Raw genomic sequence first — 20,919 nt, 5'->3', positions numbered from 1 at the left:
ACTCACCATTTAAAGAGACAATGCTACAGAACAATTCATTAAAACTGAGTTAAGGTGTTTCTGAGAGCTCATATGAATGTGAACAATTTGTTTCTGAAACTGAAAACACAAAGAGAGTGTTAACACAGCTAGTGAATTATCAGGAAGTGATCAAGGTGAATGTGTTAATGCTTTCCCACATCTATGCTTCTTTTTCTTAAAGTTTCATAATTGACTTCAGGACCTGCCCTGCACCTCATCAAATGACATTTCTGGGTGAGCTATTCTTCCTTCCCCTTCTCAAACTATCTGCAGCTTCCAGTGGTGTTTGATTATGCTTGTCTGATCATAAATCCTTGTAGAGTGACTGAAACGCTTTGGCCTTTGAATGACATTTAAGAGTCAAGTCACTGATTCCTAACTCTCAGAGAGACAATTCTGGAGCAAGATTGCACATGCTGCTCCCCACTCTGCCTTTTGGTGTCTTGAAAATTTTGTGAAGTTCGAAGACCGTTTAAGCCGCGTAAATAAACTGTTTGAATTTAGAATATCTCTGCATTACTACTGGATAAATAAGATAGGAGCAACTCAATCCAAACATAGCACCCTCATTGGAAGCACTGGTCTCCTTGGAGCCCCTTGTGTATAACGGGAGGAAGAAGTGCACTCCTTATTGATGTATTTAAGAAATAAAAAATAATTTAAGATGGAAGTGGGGGATATAAATGGGTCCCCTTGTGGTAAACTGTTCGGTAGGTGATTCTATAAATGCAGGGATTGGCAAGTAAAGGCAGAATGCTTTTAATGGGTAATTTTAATTTTCATAGATTGAAATGTGCAGACCTGCCTATATGAGAAACGTGGTAAATGTTGTGAGTATATACAGGATAGTTTTCTGCAACTCTACTTCCCATGTTTAAAACAAAAGGGATGGTCAAGTGAAATGTAATAATGACCAATGAAGTCTTAGTGAACAATCCAAACACGAATGAACATTTACCCACCAACGACCACATTACGGTTGAGTTCAATGTAATGTTTGAAAGGGTAAAACTTTTAACAGCAACTAGGATCCTAGATATAACTAAGACTAACTCCAGGGCAATATGATGGAGCCTATTTGAGGTAAGCTGGACCAATCTGTTCATGATTAAAATGGCAGGCAATTAGAGTAAGAGTCGTAGCATCACACAGCACGGAAAGAGGTGCTCCCACTAGTCCACACCAACCATCTTCCCAAGCTAAATTAGTCCCACTTGCTTGCATTTGGCCCATATTCCCATAAACCTTTCTTATTCATGAACTTACCCAAATGTCTTTTAAACGTTGTAACTGTACCTGCAACCACCCACTTTCCCAGGCAGTTCATTCCACACATGAACCACTGTCTGTGTAAAAAAAATGTCCCTCATGTCCTTTTAAAAACATTCTCCTTTTGCCTTAAAACTATGCCCCTTAGTTCTGAGCACCCCCATCCTGGGGAAAAGACCTTTGATAGTCATCTTAGCTGTGCTCCTCATGATTGTATAAACCTCATCCCTGAACCTCCCCAGCTCCAGTGAAAAGGGCCCCAGCCTGTCCAGCCTATTCTTATAACTCAAACCCTCAACTCCCTGCAACACCTTGCTCAATCTTTTCTGAACCCTCTCCAATTTAATAATATCCTTCCTATAGCAGGACAACCAGAACTGGACACAGTACTCCAGAAGAGGCCTCACCAACGTCCTGTACAACTTCAACATCATGTCTCAACTCCGATACTCAAAGATCTTAGCCTTCTTAACCACCCCGTATACCTGTGACACAATTGTTTGAAATTTATAACTGAACCCCCTCGGTCCCTCTGTTCTACAACAGTATCCAGGGCTCGAACATTAACTGTATAAATCCTGCCCTTGTTTACTTTATCAAAATACAATTCCTCATAGTTACCCAAATTAAACTCCATCTACCACTCCTCAGCCCAATGATCCAATTGATTACAATCTCTTTGGCATCTTAGATAACCTTCTTCTTCACTGTCGGCGATACAACCAATTTTGGTGTCATCCACAAACTTACTAACCATGCCTCCTATATTCTCATAAATGATAGACAAAAGTGGACTCAAACCCGATCCCTGTGGAACACTGCTGCTCACAGACCTCCTGCCTGACAAACAACCCTCTACCACCTTCTGCCTTGAAGGATAGTCTTTAAAAAGAATTTAATGTCAAATAGAAGCATTTTGTACCAGGATGTAAAGGATAAAGTGAATAACAGCACGGGAACAGGCCCTTCTGCCCTCCAAGACTGCACCAATCATCATGCCTTAACTAAACTAAACTAAAGAACAGATCAGATCTGCTTGCTGGGGAAAAAAAAACTATCCATAGTCAAATTGAAAGAGGCAAGAGCTAGCATAATTCTAAAGAACGATCCTATCCATAATGAAAAAGAAAATGCATAGCACAGGGAACGATGTCAAAATTACAGCAGATCGCAAAAGCCACAGAAAGAGAGAGAAAAGAAAGTTTAAAAAAATTAAAGCAAATGTTTTTGCAATGGTATTAAGAAAAAAACGAGATGATCTGGACAATGCAGGTGCTTTGAAAACAGATGTGGAGGAGCCAGTGTTGGTTTTCATACTATTGAACTGGATAAAGTTTCATTTCCCACTGCCACAAAATGCAGATACAATGTAATGATTCAATGTTTTTCGCTTTTAATTTACATCAGCAGCATCATTGTTATCTGTTTACGAAGTTAAGAATCAACAACACCAGGCTAAAGTCCAACAGGTTTATATGGAAGCACTAGCTTTCAGAGCGCTGCTCCTTCATCATTCTAAAAGATGAAAGATTTAACAACAATCTATGTTTGTTCAATATATCATTTTGGCTGCATGTCACTGTCATTTTTTGCTATAAAACCTGTGTCTTATGATCTTGCTTCACAACTACCCGATGAAGGAGCAGCACTCCAAAAGCTAGTGCTTCCAAATAAACCTGTTGGACTATAGCCTGGCGTTTGTGATTTTTAACTTGGTAAACAGATAACAATGATGCTGCAGATGTAAATAAAAAGTGGCAAACACTGAATCATTACTTTGTATCTTCATTTTGCAACAGTGGGAAATGAATATTTATCCATTTCCATAGTATGGAAATTAATATTGAATTGGGAATGCTGATGCATTGACATTAACAGATGCAAAATGATAGTAATGGAGGAGCTAATGGATTCTTATAGGGGCCTGAGCAGTGTGGACTATGGCAAAATCTGTGAACGAATCAGACAAGTCTGGTGAGGCCTATCTTGCTGTATCTTTTATACATTTGCTGAGTGGTCAGATGAAGCAGAGTTAAGAATTGCCAGTAAAGGGGGAATTCTAGCTTGGTAAATGCTTTAGTAACAGCCCAAACCACCTCATCGATACTTAGCTCCCCATCTTATCAAATGCAGGAAATAAACCAGACATTGCGACTTCTTGACTTGAGCGTCTGAACAGGTCCTTGGTGACGTCAGCTCACAACTTGCTCCAAAGGGACCTCCATGCTCAGGGGCACCTGCTTCTTAGGGCACATTCGGGGGGGGGGTTACACACAGGCCCTGCCCACGGACATTGTCATCTGACATGTGCCAACCTCAGTGAGCGCTCATGGCACAGTTACAATCCACGAGTATCTGCACTTCATGCTGCATTTGCTAACACCATGACGACACTATGAACACCCAACTCATGGACTGCACCAGGCTGCATTTGTGCGCTCTTTGCTCACTGTCATAGTGCCCACCCACTTCTGCGTGCACCTGCACACTCCTAGCAGCCTTACTTTAGCCATTGAGCATTTTGATCCCCTCCATCAGAATTACCAGCCTCAAATTACTGCTGTTTAGCATGGACACAAAGGCAGGAAGCTTGTTACTATTGTCAGCTGGCCCTAAGGGATAGGTTTTGCTCAGAGGGTCACTGTACATTTATGTAAGGCCTCAAAGAGTGGTGAGGAGCTGAGAAACAGTCAGCCAGTTGGGGTGGTCACTGACAGAATCCTCTCCTCAAAACGATCAAGAGTCAAATATCAGGCAGCTCACTGTCCATCTTACCTCAGTGAGCCCTGCTGGGAGCTATTTTCCTCCCAGATTGAGAGAGAGAGACAGGTATTAAAGTTGATTAAAGTGAGTGACATAACTATTACTTTTGGTACAAGTTGAGGTATCTTGGGTGAGTGGGTGTTGGTGTTTGAGTTGAGTGACCATGAGCAGGCAACAGTGAGAGTGATAGAACATGAGCCTTGGTGGGAAGTGAGGCAGGTGCAGGAGCAGGGATACCATGAATGTCAGCTACCAGAGCAAAATTGTTGGCATTTATGCTGGGACAGTAGGGTTTGGCCTTCGTCATACAGTGCTCATTCCTGCAGTTGACTGAGACAACTCCAACCTAGGAGGCAACCTTGGATCAGGCTGGGATGGTCAGGTATCATGGCCTCAACTACTGGTCCTAGGGGGAGCACAAATCCCATGACAGCACCATCCTGGCCAACAGGGCTTCCAGGTCACATTCCCACAAATTGGGGTTTCAATCTCCCCCTCTCTTGGCAATGTTCAGTATAAATATCAGAAAGGGCAGGTACAAGTGGACAGCTTGCAGCACCAAGCTGTTAAATATGACGCCATTGCAAAGTCCTTCAAAAGATGTCTGGTGAGTGGCAGATTACTCTGCAAATGGCACGTTATAAGAAGGGGGGTGGAATTGGACATGAGCATTGCCATAGGATGTTGTTAATGAGGCGGGTGTAGTGGGATGCGGTGAGAATCGCTCCAAGAAACTCAGTGTTGCTATCACACAGCCTAAAAAAAATACACTCCAAACCAATGGAATTAAAAAGGGACAATTCTCAGGGCGACATGATTTCCATTCAGAGTTTTACAGGAGTTAGGTGATCAAATTGACGCTATCAATGGATTTTTTGAAGTTCTTTTGATTTGGAATCTGTTCCAGATTGTTAAATGACACAGCCATTTCGTTATTTAAGAAGGTGAGGGGGGAATCGGGGAGTTATAGCCAACATGGGATCATAGATTCATATAATTTTACAGTCCAGAAGGAGATCATCCATAACAATTTTTTTTTGTAAGATGTGTTATTCAGAAATTAGTAAAATGTACAATTAAGTTTTAATTAATTAATCCCTAAAGCATGTGACCTTGCAACTCCTTTAAAATTCCACTTAAAAATGGACCGATCTCTTGATTATGTCTCTCCTTCTGTGACTCATTGTGAGAAATATAAATGGATGATTTTGTTCAACTCCTCTGGATGTTTTACTCTGTCAGGGAGACAATTTAAATACAAGCTCCTGTGTTATTTCAAAATCTACACACCTATAAAAATAATTTATATTGACAGAGAATCCTCTTTCCTGTCTGTTGGTATCTTTGTTTTGGAACGACCCATCATTGTCATGTTGGTAAACACGAAAAGGATAAATGTAATGAATAGCCAATTCAACTGCTTTGTTCCTGTGGGTTCAAACAGGATTTTGGCTGGAACACCAGCAGAAGTCCCTGCACTTACTTCAATAATGCTGTGCTGTCATTAATGTCGGCCTGATCCATTGCAGCCGATGGTTTTAGATTGGGTTAGCTTCTTTTCTGAAGGACAGAAAATAAATGTGGTTTGAATAATGCACTAATGGAAATTGCCTTGGATTAAGGTTGAGGATTGAAAACACAGATTTGCATTAAGAGATGAACTCGCGAGCTAATACCATCTCAAGAGATTGATGTCAATATATTCTTTCTCTGGAACTCTCTTCCACAACCAGTCTGCTTTATTGCTTCCTTTGCTAGCTTCAGAAAACAATTAAGTTTTTGACTGTGGCTCCTCTATCTGTGTCAGATTCTTTGTTTACCAATCAATGAGTAGCACTCTTATCCTGGAGTGAGAAATTTGTGGTTTCATACCTCCCCCAACAGGGAGGGCTCATTTGTCAGAGGCCCCCGTCATTCTGACTCAATGTCGTGTGGAGTTCCTAGCTGTCTCTTGGGTGGATGTGAAAGATCACATCACACCATTTCAAGGAAAAGCTAAAGAGTTTTCCCAATGAGGCAAAAGTGAAGACTGTAGATGCTGGAGGTTAGAGCCAAGAGTGTGCTGCTGGAAAAGCACAGCAGGTCAGACTTTTGCCCGAAATGTCGATTCTCCTGCTCTTCAGATGCTGCCTGACCTGCTGTGCTTTTCCAGCAACACAGTCTTGGCAGTTTTCCCAATGACTTCACTTCATGGTGAGGTTGTACAGGACGTTGGTGAGGCCTCTTCTGAATCACTGTGTGCTGTCTTGGGTAGCCTTGTTCTAGGAGGGATATGATTAAGCTAGAGTGAGTTCAGAAAAGATTTACTAGGATGTTGCAGGGAATGGAAGGTTTGAGGGAAAAGGAGGGGCTAGATAGACTGGGACCTTGTTCACTAGAACATGGGAGATTGAGAGGTGACCTTATGGAGGTTTATAAAATCGTGACAGGCATAGATAAGGTGAGAGGCAGGTGTTTTTTTTAGCTCCTAGGGTGGGGGATTTCAAGATTAAAGGACATATTTTAAGGTGAGAGGAGAAAGATTTTAAAAAGACATGAGAGGCATTTTTTTTGTACACAGAGGCTGGTTCATGTGCGGAATGAATTTTCAGAGGAAGTAATGGATGTGGGTACAATTGCAAAGTTTAAATGACAGTTGGATAAGTACATAAATAAGAAATGTTTGGAGGGATATGGGCCATGCACAGGCAGGTGGGACTGTTTAGTTTGGGATTATGTTTGGCATGAACCAGCTGAACCGAATTAGACTCTATGACTCTAATTTCCTCAACCAGCATGACTAAGTCAGGTTGTTCATTCCCTTTACTGATGGTTTGTGGCTGATAAGGGACATAACTTGGCTCCTACATGGCCCTGCATTACAGCAGTGACTGTCCATCAAAAGTACTTTGTCAGCTGCAAAACATTTTGAGGTTTTCTGAAGTCTTCAGAGGAACTATACGAATAGAAGTCATTCTTTTCGTTAAGGTTTATCTTGGGTATCACAGTTAGGTCAGATTGTTGCTAATGCAATATATTCTGTCCAATAAAAGTAAGAAGTAACCAACTAAATGACTGTGCAGTAGTGAGGGTAATATCATCAATGGATTTATTGCTTTAACTTGTGATACAATTAAAAATTAATTCTAACTTAGAATGTGGCTGAACAGCTTCTTTCCCACTGTTATCAGACTTTTGAACGACCTCGCAAATGTTAATTCTGATCTCTCTCTCTCTCTGAACCTTCTGTTTGGCTGTAACACTATATTCTGCACTCTGCTTTGCACTTTGAATGGTATGATCTGCTTGTATAGCACACAAAACAGCACTTTTCACTGTATCTCAGTACATGTGACAACAATAAATCAATCAGTAATTATGTATCAGCACCAGTGACTTTTAAAAGGCAAATCATGTCTGACAAACTTAAAGTCTTTTTGAGGAAATAGCAAACGTATACTGAAAGAAACTTAATGGATGCTGTGTATATGAGTTTTTAAATGCTCCCCATCGGGTGTTGCACTGGAGATACTTCATTCAATGCAGAGGGATGAGAAAAGTAAAAGGGGTGAAGATGAAATTTTGCAATGATGGTGGTTAGGAGATTGACTGTAAAATAGAATCCTTCATATATTTTACATAGAAAACTATTAAATGTTTGCAAAAGAAAACTTTAAAAGGCCTGAGAAGAGAAATGATGGAAGTGGTGGAAGTGTGAAATATTTTCACAGAGACCGGCATCCTGTCACCAAGTGTCTCTTTGTTTACACTTGCATAGTACACTGGCAATGTCCAGCCAGCTTTGAGTCAGTCCCTGAGATCAGGAGGCTGTCTGAATCCCCTGTTTATATATTTTCTTTTCTTTTATTTTATTAAACAAATTACAAAACAGTTTACAAAAAAACATTTACAGCTGTACAAGAGACAGCAATTTTACAAGGGAGAGGAGCAGCAAAGCTAGGCCCCAAACCCTACTGTTCAACCATTTTACAGGGAGATGAGGACAACCCTCAAATCCCAGTTCCACGTAAGACAGTGATAACGACATTTGTACATTAAACAATACGGTTACATACAGAAGTGCAGACAATACAGACCCAGCAAGCCCCCCGCCCCTCCCACCTTCCAACCACTCTAAGGCAGCCCACTCCTATCCACCTTCCGGTTCTCGGTCCACCCCGTGCCCCTTCCAGTTCTCAGTCTGCCCTGACACACTTTTCGACCACCTCTAGGACAGCCCGCCCCGGTACATCCCCTGTTTATATCTATCAGCCAGGGCTCCCTGATTGGCCCAGTTTATCATGTTCATCAAGACCTCAAAGTCAACGCGATCCACCAGATTCCAATCACCGCAAAGTGGTAAACTCATTTGAAAGACCGCACAGGCATAATAACGTCCGTCAGTGCTACATTCCTTAATTTGATATTTAAACAAACGTTTTCTTCTCCTCCCAACTGTAGCAAATAGGTTGCTTTAATTCCTTTTATTTTTCATTGGTGGACTAGAAAAGTAAGATATTGCTTTACACCAAGGAGACAATTCAAAGAGAGTGCTACAGTTTTACTCAATCACGTTGTGAGGTAGATGTAAAGTTGTTTTTTTATTTCCTGAAACAGTGGGACCAAAATCAGAAAGAGTGGACAATTGCTTGACATATTGCAGCTGGAACATCCACCTAAAACCATCAAAAATTTCTGAGTCTCTCTTTACTGTGGAAGTACTTAATCCTCTCCAGTAACACATCCAATAACCACTCACCATCCTCTGCAAATTCCCTTGTCAAGGGGAGAAAGTGAAAATCACCTTCAGACATAGGAACATTCACGACAAGTGATTGAAAGACTGAATGCTGGTATGCAAGCAACTTTGTGTTAGCATTAGAGAGTTGAAAGGAAGAGAAAGAAGAGAAATCATCCAATCCTGTGGTGCTCCTGAGCTCTATTTCTCTGATTTCTTTCTGATCCTTAAAATCCATGTCATGTTGTCTCTTTGTGAGTCCGTCTGCATGTGTGGAGGAAAATTTTAATGATGGTGCACTTTTCTTAACTGCTCTTCTGCAAGAAAATATCTAGCATCAAAGGGTTCAAAATATATTTTGTCTTGGTCTGTCAGATGATGTTTTGCTGTTATTATATTTTAGAAGATTGATGTGGTCTGATGAGCTTCTTTAGCAAGGTTGAATTTCCACACATGCTATTTTTGAAGGTTGTTAAATTACAATGAACTATAAGTTAGGAAATCATATTTCTTTTATTTGCAATAAATAGCTGTTTTCTTGTTAATTATAGAAACCTGGGGAGAGTGTTTTTCTAAACTGAGTTCACTCGACAGATAAATTGGGGGCATAAACAGAAATTACTGCAAAAGCTCAGCAGGTCTGAGCTGTGGAAGGGTCACTTCACCTGAAACGTTATCTCCGATTTCTCTCCACAGATGCTGCCAGACCTGCTGAGCTTTTCCAGTAATTTCTGTTTATGTTTCTGATTTACAGCACCTTCAGTTCTGGGAACATTGGACAGATTGACTTAATTTTTTTTACAATGGTGACAGCTCTAGGAATAGTTGCGACCTAATTTCCAGCGCACTACTCTAGCGAGTCATGATCGCTCATATTTCTTTCTTTTCATAAATAATTGCAACTCAAAATGTTACTCTTCTGTTTCTTTGAAACTTTGAATATTAACTACAACACTCTCTTCCACTTTGAATTCTCATTGTATTGAATTCAATACTCAATGCATCATTTCCTATTGTGTTGATGCTGTTTCTTTAACAAGGTTATGTTGTCCCTTTTTTTCAGAGGGGTTGTAAAGGCAGAGGTTCTGATACATCTGGATAATCTACTAGCAAAACATTTCACGTGTTTTGTTTTATAAGACTTGTACAATGAAAAGGGAGTGGCCAGTTCTCCTGGTTCAGGGTCTGGTTTGGTTTTAGTAGTCTGGTTGTTATGTTTGCAGCAGCTGGTCAAGTTTTAGCTGGGGACCCAGAGAAGCTATTGGGGACCCAAAGATCCTCACTCTCTCCAACATCTCTCCTGTAAGAACCTGGGTTAGATTTTACCTTTATTTGCCAAGGGGTTGTTTATGGGGATGTGGCAGGTATTTGGAATAGCATCATTAAATTGCGATAGAGTCGATTGAGTTTTTAGGTAGGTTAAGATATTCTAAATTTGGTTCTCTTTTGTTCATGTTTCGTTCAGTTATCTGTAAATAGATTTTGTTTTGTTTAAAACCAAATGGTTGGGCCAGTTGCATCACTCCTGGAATATCCACTATACACCTGCTTAAAGCAAATAGAACGGTTAGGATCTGGGCTAACTTCGCAAACTGTTTTGAGAGGGTCTGGCCTGGTCCATAACACTAAGGTCACCCAAACCTTAACCCTACGGGAACTCCTTGCTACCCTAGGTCCTCAGGCTTCAAATACATAATCCATTGCATGTCTTTACTGTTCTGTGTGTGTTTGATTTTCTTTTCTCTTTTCAATCTTTGGCATCCTACTCTACAGAGTTGGGTCTTGCACTTTGATTTCCAACTCGCAAAACAAAATAGAATCCTAGTGATTAGAACAAAAAATGTTCAAAACAGTTATCAGGTCTTGTAGCATCTGTGGTTAGGGAGGCAGTGGTAATTTTTTAGGGTGGTGACATAACATCTGATGTAAGGAAATTAGAAATGTATTAGATTTAAGGGAGAGATTGGAGAAAAGAACAAAAGGGAAGCTGTCTAACATATTTCTTCATTATAAAGGATCTCACTGAAGATGAGATACTTGGAAATAACTTTTACAGTAAATATAAGATAAATCCTGATACTTTTAGACATTTTTCAACTTTAATTGGCAATCATTAAAGAAAAGTTCAAAAAAGTAAGAAGATCGAAGTCGAAACTCTTCAGAAATATCATAAGAATATCTAAAAGCTCTTAAGAATAAGTTTTAATTAGCAATTCATCTTCAATATCTTTCTGGAAGAGGATTTAACTTTTTATCCAACTAAAGTAATTGCTGAGAGCCGTGATCGTATTGAATGGTACAGTAGGCTCAAGGGCTGATTAGAGCTGAAAATGTGTTGCTGGAATAGTGCAGCAGGCCAGGCAACATCCAAGGAGCAGGAGAATCGAAATTTCGGGCATGACCCTTCTTCAGGAAAAGGGCTCATGCCTGAAACGTCGATTCTCCTGCTCCTTGGATGCTGCCTGACCTGCTGCGCTTTTCCAGCAACACATTTTCAGCTCTGATCTCCAGCATCTGCAGACCTCACTTTCTCCTCAAAGACTGATTAGCCTATTCCTATTATGGTTCTTATCTAATTTAAAACACTGAACTACTTTATCCTAAAAAAAAGATGGAATTCCTACAGCAGCTTTCAAGTAGATCTTCAATTAAGAGAGAGGACACTAATTAAGTAAGCAAAAGTGGAGAAAGATATTACAGCTCCATACCGGTTTAAAATCATTGATCCTTCAGATGGTGAATTGAGTTGGTATATATGGGACAGACAATTTAGAAATGATTCCAGATCTCAAAAAAAATCTAAAAACAAATAACTATATTTCTTTACTCTGTGTGTCAGGTTGTGGGTCATGTTTTAAAGTGACAATACAAAAGAAGACACCAGCACTTTTAATAACATTGTAAGAATATTTGACAAATACTTAACGTCAAGTACCAATCGCATTGAGGAGAGCAGGATTTAACAGAAGAATACAACTTTCAGGAGAACCCGTTGACAAGTTTATTAATCATTTTTGCCCATCGTCAGAATGTTATGACCATCATTAGATTAGATTCCCTACAGTGTGACAACAGGCCCTTCAGCCCAACAAATCCACACCAACCCTCCGAAGAGTAACCCACATAGACCCAATTCCCTCTGACTAATGTACCTAACACTATGGGCAATTTAGCATGGCCAATTCACCTAACCTGCACAGCTTTGCACTGTGGGACGAAACCAAAGTAAACCCACGCAGACACAGGCAGAATGTGCAAACTCCACACAGACAGTCGTCTGAGGCTGGAATTGAACCCTGGTCCCTGGTGCTGTGAGGCAGCAGTGCTAACCACTGAGCCACCATTTGGACCTAACCTGAAACAGAGATGTCATTGGAATTTCTGATCGATTTATTTTAGATAAGATACAGTCAAAATAAGGTGTCAGATTGGAATGAGCTATTCAGATAGCAGTAAAATGCAAAATTTCAAAATAGCACAAAAGTGTGATGGGAACAGAAAGTTAAACTTACTCAAGAAGCTTCATCAAGCTTCTAAGATACAAAAACAGCAGAGCATCACAGGATTGACCAAGACAAATGTCTTTGGATCCCTTCAATGCTCCAAGTTTTCTTGTGTTGGCAAATGGGACTAGATTGGGTTAGGATATCTAGTCGGCATGGATGAGTTGGACCAAAGGGTTTGTTTCCGTGATGTACATTTCTATGACCCTACGAGTCTAAGTGTGGAGTTTAAAAAAATGTGCACTGGCAGAAATAATCTCCAGCTTCATCATGTCAATGCAACTTCTGTACAGAAGTTGGGTATTTTTTAAAAGACTGTTCAAGAGTCAAAAACAACTGTCGACCCATTGAATCAATCATGCTAATGTGCAGAAAGAAGCAAATACTTTACAGCAAATATATTGGAAGAAAACCCAAGATTTGCCTTCATTAACCTATATTATGTGATGATGTATCAACTTTGGAATATATGAATGAAACTTTCTTAAAAGTTGTTGTTGATTAATTGACATGAATGTGAAAGAGATTATGCAGGTCAGCGGTCATCCAACTAATTCAAGTTTAGTACTTAAGCAAGTGTTAATAGTTAATCTGAAAAATTCCTTTATTTCGGAGAATGAAATTGCAACTTTCAGACAGAGATGCCTGTTACAGGCAGAATACTGCTGAAAAGGAAAGGGATGCTGAGACACCTCTTAAAATGCAGGGGACAGAAGAACATTATCAGAAATCAAACTTCTCCCTTCTCAGCAGAAACACATTACACTCTTCATATTCTGCAATACCTTGAATAACTTCAACCAGCTCCGAAGCAAATACTAGTGACCACAATAATTTCACTCAGTAAGAGAATAGCTTCAAAGGTCTCTGAACTAAAGAGAAAAAGACATACCATTCACACTTATTTACATTGGTGTCCAATAGCTCTTCACCAGTGAGAAATTGGAAGACACTACTAATCTAAGAGGTTTGAAGGTGCTATTCAATTCTTTCAAACTCTTCAAAACTGACCATCAGATATCTTTGACACCACACCCACTAGGAGTTAGTAGTAGACTCCTGTTGCAGCCAATTTATCTATCTGATAGGAACATGGTCACAACAACAACACTATGGTTGATGATTGAATATGAAAAGATGAAAATCTTATCCAAAAGAATACAAGCACAAATGGAAGGAACATTTACATAGGTACTTTGTCACAGTATCAAAAGCTGAAGTTTAACTGGTTTATAAAGGATATGTTCTCTTGCTCAAATAGAGGAAACTGACATTTCTCTAGATGAAACAATTCATTCATAACAGGTGAGAAATCAAAAGTCCACCAAAATTCTAGAACTGCATTGAACTGTACCTAAATATTTTGTTCTTAAGCAGTAAACTTGCGTCCCAACAAAGTCTAAAAAACTTTGGAATGCGAGTGTAGGGAGGTGAGGGACATGGGGTAGTAAACCCACTTTACTTATTTGAAATAATATAAAGAACTTAAGAATTAGAAAAATAACGTGCCTGGAGGGAGAGCTCATACGAAGTAGTTACTACCTGAATTTAACTGATGTCATGAGATTGATTCCATCTATCTGTTCTGCTTTGGTTCTCATACCAATGCTGTATGAGAATATTTCAGTAGTAATAATGAGAACTTGTTCTTGGATTGAGCCTGATACCTTTTATGAGACCATCATATCTCTCAGAAGGCCTATTGCCTGCTATTAAGTGATAGTAGCAAGTGGGCGGTGGCTCAGTGATTAGTACTGCTCCAGGGAGTAGCACCAGGGACCCAGGTTTGATTCCAGTCTCCGGCAACTGCCTGTGTAGAATTTGCACATTCTCCCTGTCTCTGCTTGGGTTTTCTTTGGGTGCTCCGTTTCCTCACACAATCCAAAGATGTGCAGCTTAGGGTGGATTGGCCATGCTGAATTGCCTACAGTGTTCAGGGCTGTGTGGATTAGGTGCATTACTCAGGCGTAGATATAGGGTAGGGAAATGGGTCTGGGTGGATTACTCCTCGGAAGATCAGTGTGGATTTGTTAGGTTGAAGGGCCTGTTTCCACACTGTAGAGATTGTATCTATACTAAACCTTTCAAAATTTTGCTCTCTTCTGCCTGAACTTATGGGGGAAGCCTTCCCCATTTGGTCTCAGTAGCTTAGATTAACATCACCCAAAAGGATTGGTGACTGTGAAACTACACAAGATATCCCAGGTGGTTCAAAAAGATGACTGTGTATCGAAGGTAGAGAATTAAAATTACTGATGATTGGAAACTCAGGGTCATGTTTGCAGGCTGAATTATAAAGTTCCACATGGCACATTTGATTTCCCTGCTGAAGAGCAGACCATGTTTTGAGCAACAAATACACTGTGATAAATGGAAAGAAGACAGAGCTACGGATACAACCCTTAGTTGGAACTTGCATGACGGCTCTTCTTAGTTGTTGAGTTGTCAATGAGTTGAGTCTTTAGATTTACATCAGAAAACAAGGTATATTTAGCTAATGGGTAGAGGGAAATTACCTTCATATTCCAACCACACCAGCACCATTTACCTGATTGAGTTTAACATGGTATTGACAGAGGGTAGGGGAGTTCAAAACTAGAGGCATAATTTTAAGGTGAGGGGCAAAATTTAGGAGGGACATGAGGGATGACTTTTTCACACAGAGAGTGGTGCATGTATGGAACGAGCTGCTTGAGGAAGTGATGGCTGCAAGTGCATTTGCAACATTTAAAAGACTTGTGTACAGGTACATAAAAAGGCTGAGAGGATCATGGGTCAAATGCAGACAAATAGGACTAGTTTAGTTTGGGAAACATGGTCAGCTTGGACACGTTGAACTGAAGGATCTGTTTCCATGTTGTATGACTCGATGAATCTTTGAATAAGCACATTGCCACATCAGATCCTTGAACGAGAGTTCCTGCTCAGAGATGTGAGTGAATAGCTAATAATTAAGACAAAACTATCTGTCTGTTAATGTAAACAATTTTTCAGCGATTCACTAATTTAATATAACTATGCCAAGTCTTTGTGTTTTTGATAATTAGACCTTATTGAGCAGCAATTTTGATTTTAAAAAAAACATGTTTGTCACCCTATCTATAAACAAACCCTTTTTCTTTGTTCCAGACTGTATGAAGAGAAGGAACAGGTTGAGTTCGAAGAATCACTGAAAAAACTATTTGAGTCCATCAATAACCTGATGAAAAGTCAGCAAGTGACCACAATCCTATTGCAGGTCAGTTAGCCAATGAAATTGAAAATGTTGCATATATAAATGGGATTGATTGCAAACACTAGAAGGTAGCCTGCCTTCATGATAAGTCATAGGAGGAGTAAAAGATGCATGCAATAAAGTCCCATCATTTACATTCCAGGTTACGTTCCTGGAAATCATTGTAAGTGGTGAACATAGTTTTAAAAAGTGGTTCTAACCATCCAATATTCAAAATGCAGAATTAAAAGGTAGAACACAACAAAAGCAAGGTTTTTAAGATAAACAAAGTTAAAAGTCAAACAACTCCAGCTTATAGTTTAAACACTAACTTTAGGAGTGAACCACCTGATGAAGGAGCAGCGTTCCAAAAGCTAGTGCTTCCAAATTAACCTGTTGGACTATAACCTGGTGTTGTGTGATTTTTATACCCCAATCCAACACTGGCACCTCCAAATTAAGATAAATAAATATGTTTGAATGGAAATATTGTTTAATAAAATAAGAAATATGTAAATTTTGTTCAAAGTTTGGGAGAAGATTTGTAGCTCGGGTGCTCGTTGTTGTGGTTCTGTTCGTGGTAGTGCGTGTGGTTCGTGCGGATCATTAGCTGTCTTCCTGTTTGTCCTATGTAGTGTTTTGTGCAGTCCTTACATGGGATTTTGTACACTACATTGGTTTTGCAAAGGACACTACATAGGACAAACAGGAAGACAGCTAACAATCCGCATCCATGAACACCAACTAGCCACGAAACAACATGACCAGCTATCCTTAGTAGCCACACACACCGATGACAAGCAACATGAATTTGACTGGGACAACACTACTATTATAGGGCAAGCCAAACAGAGAACAGCCAGGGAATTCCTAGAGGCATGGCACTCATCCACAGATTCATTCAATAAGCACATCGACCTGGACCCAATATACTGACCACTGCAGCGGACAGCTGGAACTGACAACCGGAAGTGGCAGATTCAAACCACTACAAATGCCAGAGGAAAGATCACAGAAGCGCTTCACAGGAGGCTCCCAAGCACTGAGGATGTCACCTAGACAAGGGACGAAATGTCTGCAACACAAATTCCCAGCTCGTAAACTTTGTAACTCCTGCCCTTATTGTAATGATCTCTGGCCGAGTAAAGAATATCCACATGGCAACATCACAGGAAACAAGATGGCACATGACACAAATGCATTGCATGCATTTTAGTACAGGAGAAAGTGAGGACTGCAGATGCTGAGATCAGAGGTGAAAATGTGTTGCTAGAAAAGTGCAGCAGGTCAAGCAGCATCCAAGGAGCAGGGGAATCGATGTTTCGGGCATGAGCCCTTCTTCAGGAATGAGACTCATTCCTGAAGAAGGGCTCATGCCCGAAACGTCGATTCTCCTGTTCCTTGGATGCTGCCTGGCCTGCTGCGCTTTTCCAGCAACACATTTTCAGCTCTGCATTTTAGTACAGGAAATATAGGACAGTGTGCATGAACACCTGCTACAACTCACTTTTTAAATATTGATTTAGGTCTCTTAACATTTTCCTCATTGTCTCCAAGTTGCTTTTTACTTTCGCTCTGCTGAAATCTATGGATAAGTAAGTATCAAACACACATTGAGCAAAATGGAATAAGTCATGTTTTGTGGGGATAAATGGATTTATGAGTGGCAAAGAGGTAAATGCATGGGCTTTACTGTATGTATGTCCATGCCTATAATCATGAAACTATCGAAACACTGAAGAAGACGTATAACCTATCATGTCCGCACCAAATACTTGGAAAGAGGTGGTCAGCAGCATCCGAGGAGCAGGAACATCGACGTTTCAGGCAAAAACCACTACCTTGGCCGACCCATCCTCTCAGTCTGCTCCTGCCTCATCGAATTCATCTCCACCTACCTCGATACTGTTCTATAACCCCCAGTCCAGGAACTCCCCACATACGTTTGGGACACCACCCGCGCCCTCCACCTCCTCCAAGACTCCCGTTTCCCTGGCACCCAATGCCTCATCTTCTCCTCAAACAGTCCTCACTGGCCATTTAATTCCACTTGCTTGATTGTAGTCCGTAATGCTGTCGATTATCATTTTTCAAAAGCAAGTCAAATTCCATTTTGAAAGTTACCATTGAATCAGCTCCCTTCACCACTCCTTCAGCCTGGAATGTCTTTCAGCAAAATACAAAGTATTTTCTGTTCCTCCACTAATGCACTGCAGCTGATGGTTGGACACCCCTGAGTTTTTTCACAGGTGGAAAGCTATCTTGAGAAACATGTTCTCATGATAAAATGCCGTCTGCCGAACATGGCCCTAGGTTTGAGGAGATCATCTTTTAGATGTTCAAACATTCAGGATTTAGCTGCCATGCGGATCAATTGTCTCCGATTCCTGCAAATTCTAATGTTAAACACATATCATTCTTAAGTAACATTTATATGGGATTGTAAGTATGTCTTCAAGGTCTTCAAAATGTCTTTTGTCTGGGTTTGCTGTTTCCAGATGTGACTGAGGGTATAATTAGCTTGAAACCCTCTTTCCCCAGCATTGATAACAGATTTATATGTCTTATTTGTTCAGCCTTTTTATTTAAATCCATAAATGTTTCATAATTTTACCACTGAGAGGAGAAAAACATTTTGAAGTTCTGTCTCCCATTTCCTTTCATGTCCATAGCCGCAAGGAATGGGAACTCACAGCTGTTAGTAACTCACCCAGTGTTTCAAAGTCCAATTTTAATCCTTCCTTGCTGTTTTTTTAGTGTAGCTGACCATCTGACAGTTCTGAAAATTCACTCAATTTCAGCTTTATCGAGTCATGGAGTAATACAGCACAGAAACAGGCACTTCGGTCTAATTTGTTGCGCCAGCCAGATATCCTAAACTGATTTAGTTCCATTTGCCAGCACTTGGCTCATATTCCTTAAAACTGGCATAACTTTAAACTGGTGAAGTCCATTTGGTTTATAAAAAAACTGAAATTTTCTTTTGTTATGACACAGGGTAAACCCTTCTGCTAATTTAAACCAAACACACAGAAAAGCTCACCTCATGCTGGAATCTGTTAAATTTTGAGTGGCAAAGACTAATCCCAAATATCACTATTTAAAGAAAAAACAAACAATTTTATTCTTTAAATCCAAAAGAAAACATGAAACAACTCCCTTGTCTTAAACTTATTTTTACCTCCCACTCGACAGTACTGGTCCCATTAATTCCCTCTTAAATTTATGGCAAATCGATTTTCAAAACCAGTTGTCATCTCCTGATGTCGAACTGCCTCTATAGATTCCTCTAGGTCATCTTTGGTCTTCTTCTGTACAACTTTCTTATAGGCAGGTACCTTTCAGGCAGTCTGTTAGTGATTAGCTGCTCTTTGCCATTCTCCCCAGCTAACTGTTCAAAATACCAGATTTTATATTCCAAAACATCCATTCATTTCATTGGTTTGATGTTGTCAAAACAATAAAATTCAAATTTGTTTGGGTTTTAGTATCTTGGGGTATAAATTAAACTGATTGGTTCAAGTGACATAACAACTCAGTTCAACTAGCTGTTTCACAGCCATGTGTTACATTTTAAATTAGCGAGTTTTGAGAAGATTTGCAGCTCAGGTTGAGATTTTGGATGTAGGATTGCTTGCTGAGCTGAAAGGTTCATTTCTAGATGTTTTGTTACCTTAACTAGGTGACACCTTCAGTGGACCTCATGCGAAGTAATGCTGAAAATTTCTGTATTCTATGGGTTTCTATGGGTTGGTGATGTCATTTCCTGTTGTGACGTCATTTCTTGTGGTGAAGTCACTTTTTTTCCTTTTCTCAGGAGGTGGTAGATGGGGTCTAACTTAAAGGTTCATTTCCAGATGTTTCATTACCTTATGAGGTAATGTCTTCAGTGGACCTCATGCAAAGCAATGCTGAAAATTCCTACTTTCTATTTATATGTTTGGGTTTCTTTGGGTTGGTGATGTCATTTTCTGTGCTGATGTTATTTCCTGTGGTATCAACAAACACATTAAGTTAGACCCCATCTACCACCCCCTGAGAAAAGGAAAAAAGTGACTTCACCACAAGAAATAACATCACCACAGGAAATGACATCACCAACCCATAGAAACCCATAGAAAACAGAAATTTTCAGCATTGCTTCGCATGAGGTCCACTGAAGATGTTACCTCGTAAGGTAATGAAACATCTGGAAATGAACCTTTCAGCTCAGTGAGCAAACCTACATCCAAAGCATTTTAAATTGTTTCAGCACACTCTGTGCCAACCAGAAGTTTCAGCTCCCTTAAAGATGCTGTATATGTCTTCAACTTCATAACACTTTGTTCTCTCAGATAAAGGTACTTGCTATTATCCTTTAAGTAAGTCCAACTTAGACATATAAGTTGCTTGTCCACCTTCTCAATACAGGCTTTAAGCCATGGAATAGGTTATGAATCAGATTTTGTAACTGCATTAACTTTGCGGTAGTCAAAACCTAGACTTCGGGTACTGTTTAGGTTTGGCACTATCACTACGGGTGAGCTCCATTTGCTGATCTGATGTTTCATATCAGGAGTTTAATGGCTACCACAACAGATGTAGAGATCATGCATCCATAGTAACATAGAAAGCAGGAGTAGGCCATTCAGCCCTTCGAGACTCATCCACCACTCAATTTGATCATGGCTGATCATCCAACTCAGTACCTTGCTCCCATGCTCTCCCATACCCTTTGATCTCATTAGCCCTAACAACTATGTTGACAAATAGGACTACACTTGTGCAGGATGTCTGGTCAGTACAGACGAATTGGACTGAAGAGTCTGTTTCCATGCTGTATATCTCTATGACTCTGTAAAACTACATCTAACTCCTTCTTGAAGGCATTCAATATTTTGACTTCAACTGCTTTCTGTGGTAGATAAATCCACAGGCTCACCACTCTGTGCTTAAAGAAAGTTCGCCTCATCTCAGTCCTGAATGGTTTATCCTGTTTCTTTTAAACTGTGATCCCCTGATTTTGGAACATCAATCCTACATTTACCTTGTCCAGCCCTGTTAGAATTTCATTGGTTTCTTTGTTGTCAAGTTACTGAGGCTGGCTGAGGCCTTACCATAAGGCAGCTAGCACACTCTGCACTTCTTGTGAACAGTAAAGATTTTCCAATCAGCTGAACGACAGCAAAGGGTGCAGTCAATGTCAAGTCTGCACAGACTTTTCAGATTGGTCAACAGACATGAGGAGTGATCAAAGTCTCTTTCTCTTTAATATTTCCTCTGAAATGAATTGATTTAGTAAAGAATCATAGGGACCTAGGTTCGATTCCAGCCTTGAGCGATTGTCTGTGTACAGTGAAAAACTTTGTCTTGTGAGCAATACAGGCAGACCACACAGCTAAATAGCATAGATAAGTAAATAATAGGTATACAGCAGCAAAAACCAAAACACA

General features: G+C 40.1%; 1 protein-coding gene across 1 annotated transcript in view; it reads left to right on the top strand.

Annotated features, from left to right (window-relative positions):
* Positions 1 to 20,919, top strand: part of LOC132823334 (dedicator of cytokinesis protein 2-like) — a 717,727-nt gene that overhangs the window by 220,232 nt on the left and 476,576 nt on the right. Inside the window, exon 23 of the mRNA XM_060837030.1 lies at positions 15,403 to 15,511. Coding sequence (XP_060693013.1) covers positions 15,403 to 15,511 — 109 coding nt within the window. The remainder of the gene's footprint in view (positions 1 to 15,402; positions 15,512 to 20,919) is intronic.

The sequence above is a fragment of the Hemiscyllium ocellatum genome, chromosome 16 (assembly GCF_020745735.1).
Source record: "Hemiscyllium ocellatum isolate sHemOce1 chromosome 16, sHemOce1.pat.X.cur, whole genome shotgun sequence".
NCBI classification, from domain to species: Eukaryota; Metazoa; Chordata; class Chondrichthyes; order Orectolobiformes; family Hemiscylliidae; genus Hemiscyllium; species Hemiscyllium ocellatum.
Note: the sequence above shows the minus strand (reverse complement) of the source record. Positions and strands in the feature narration are given on the sequence as shown.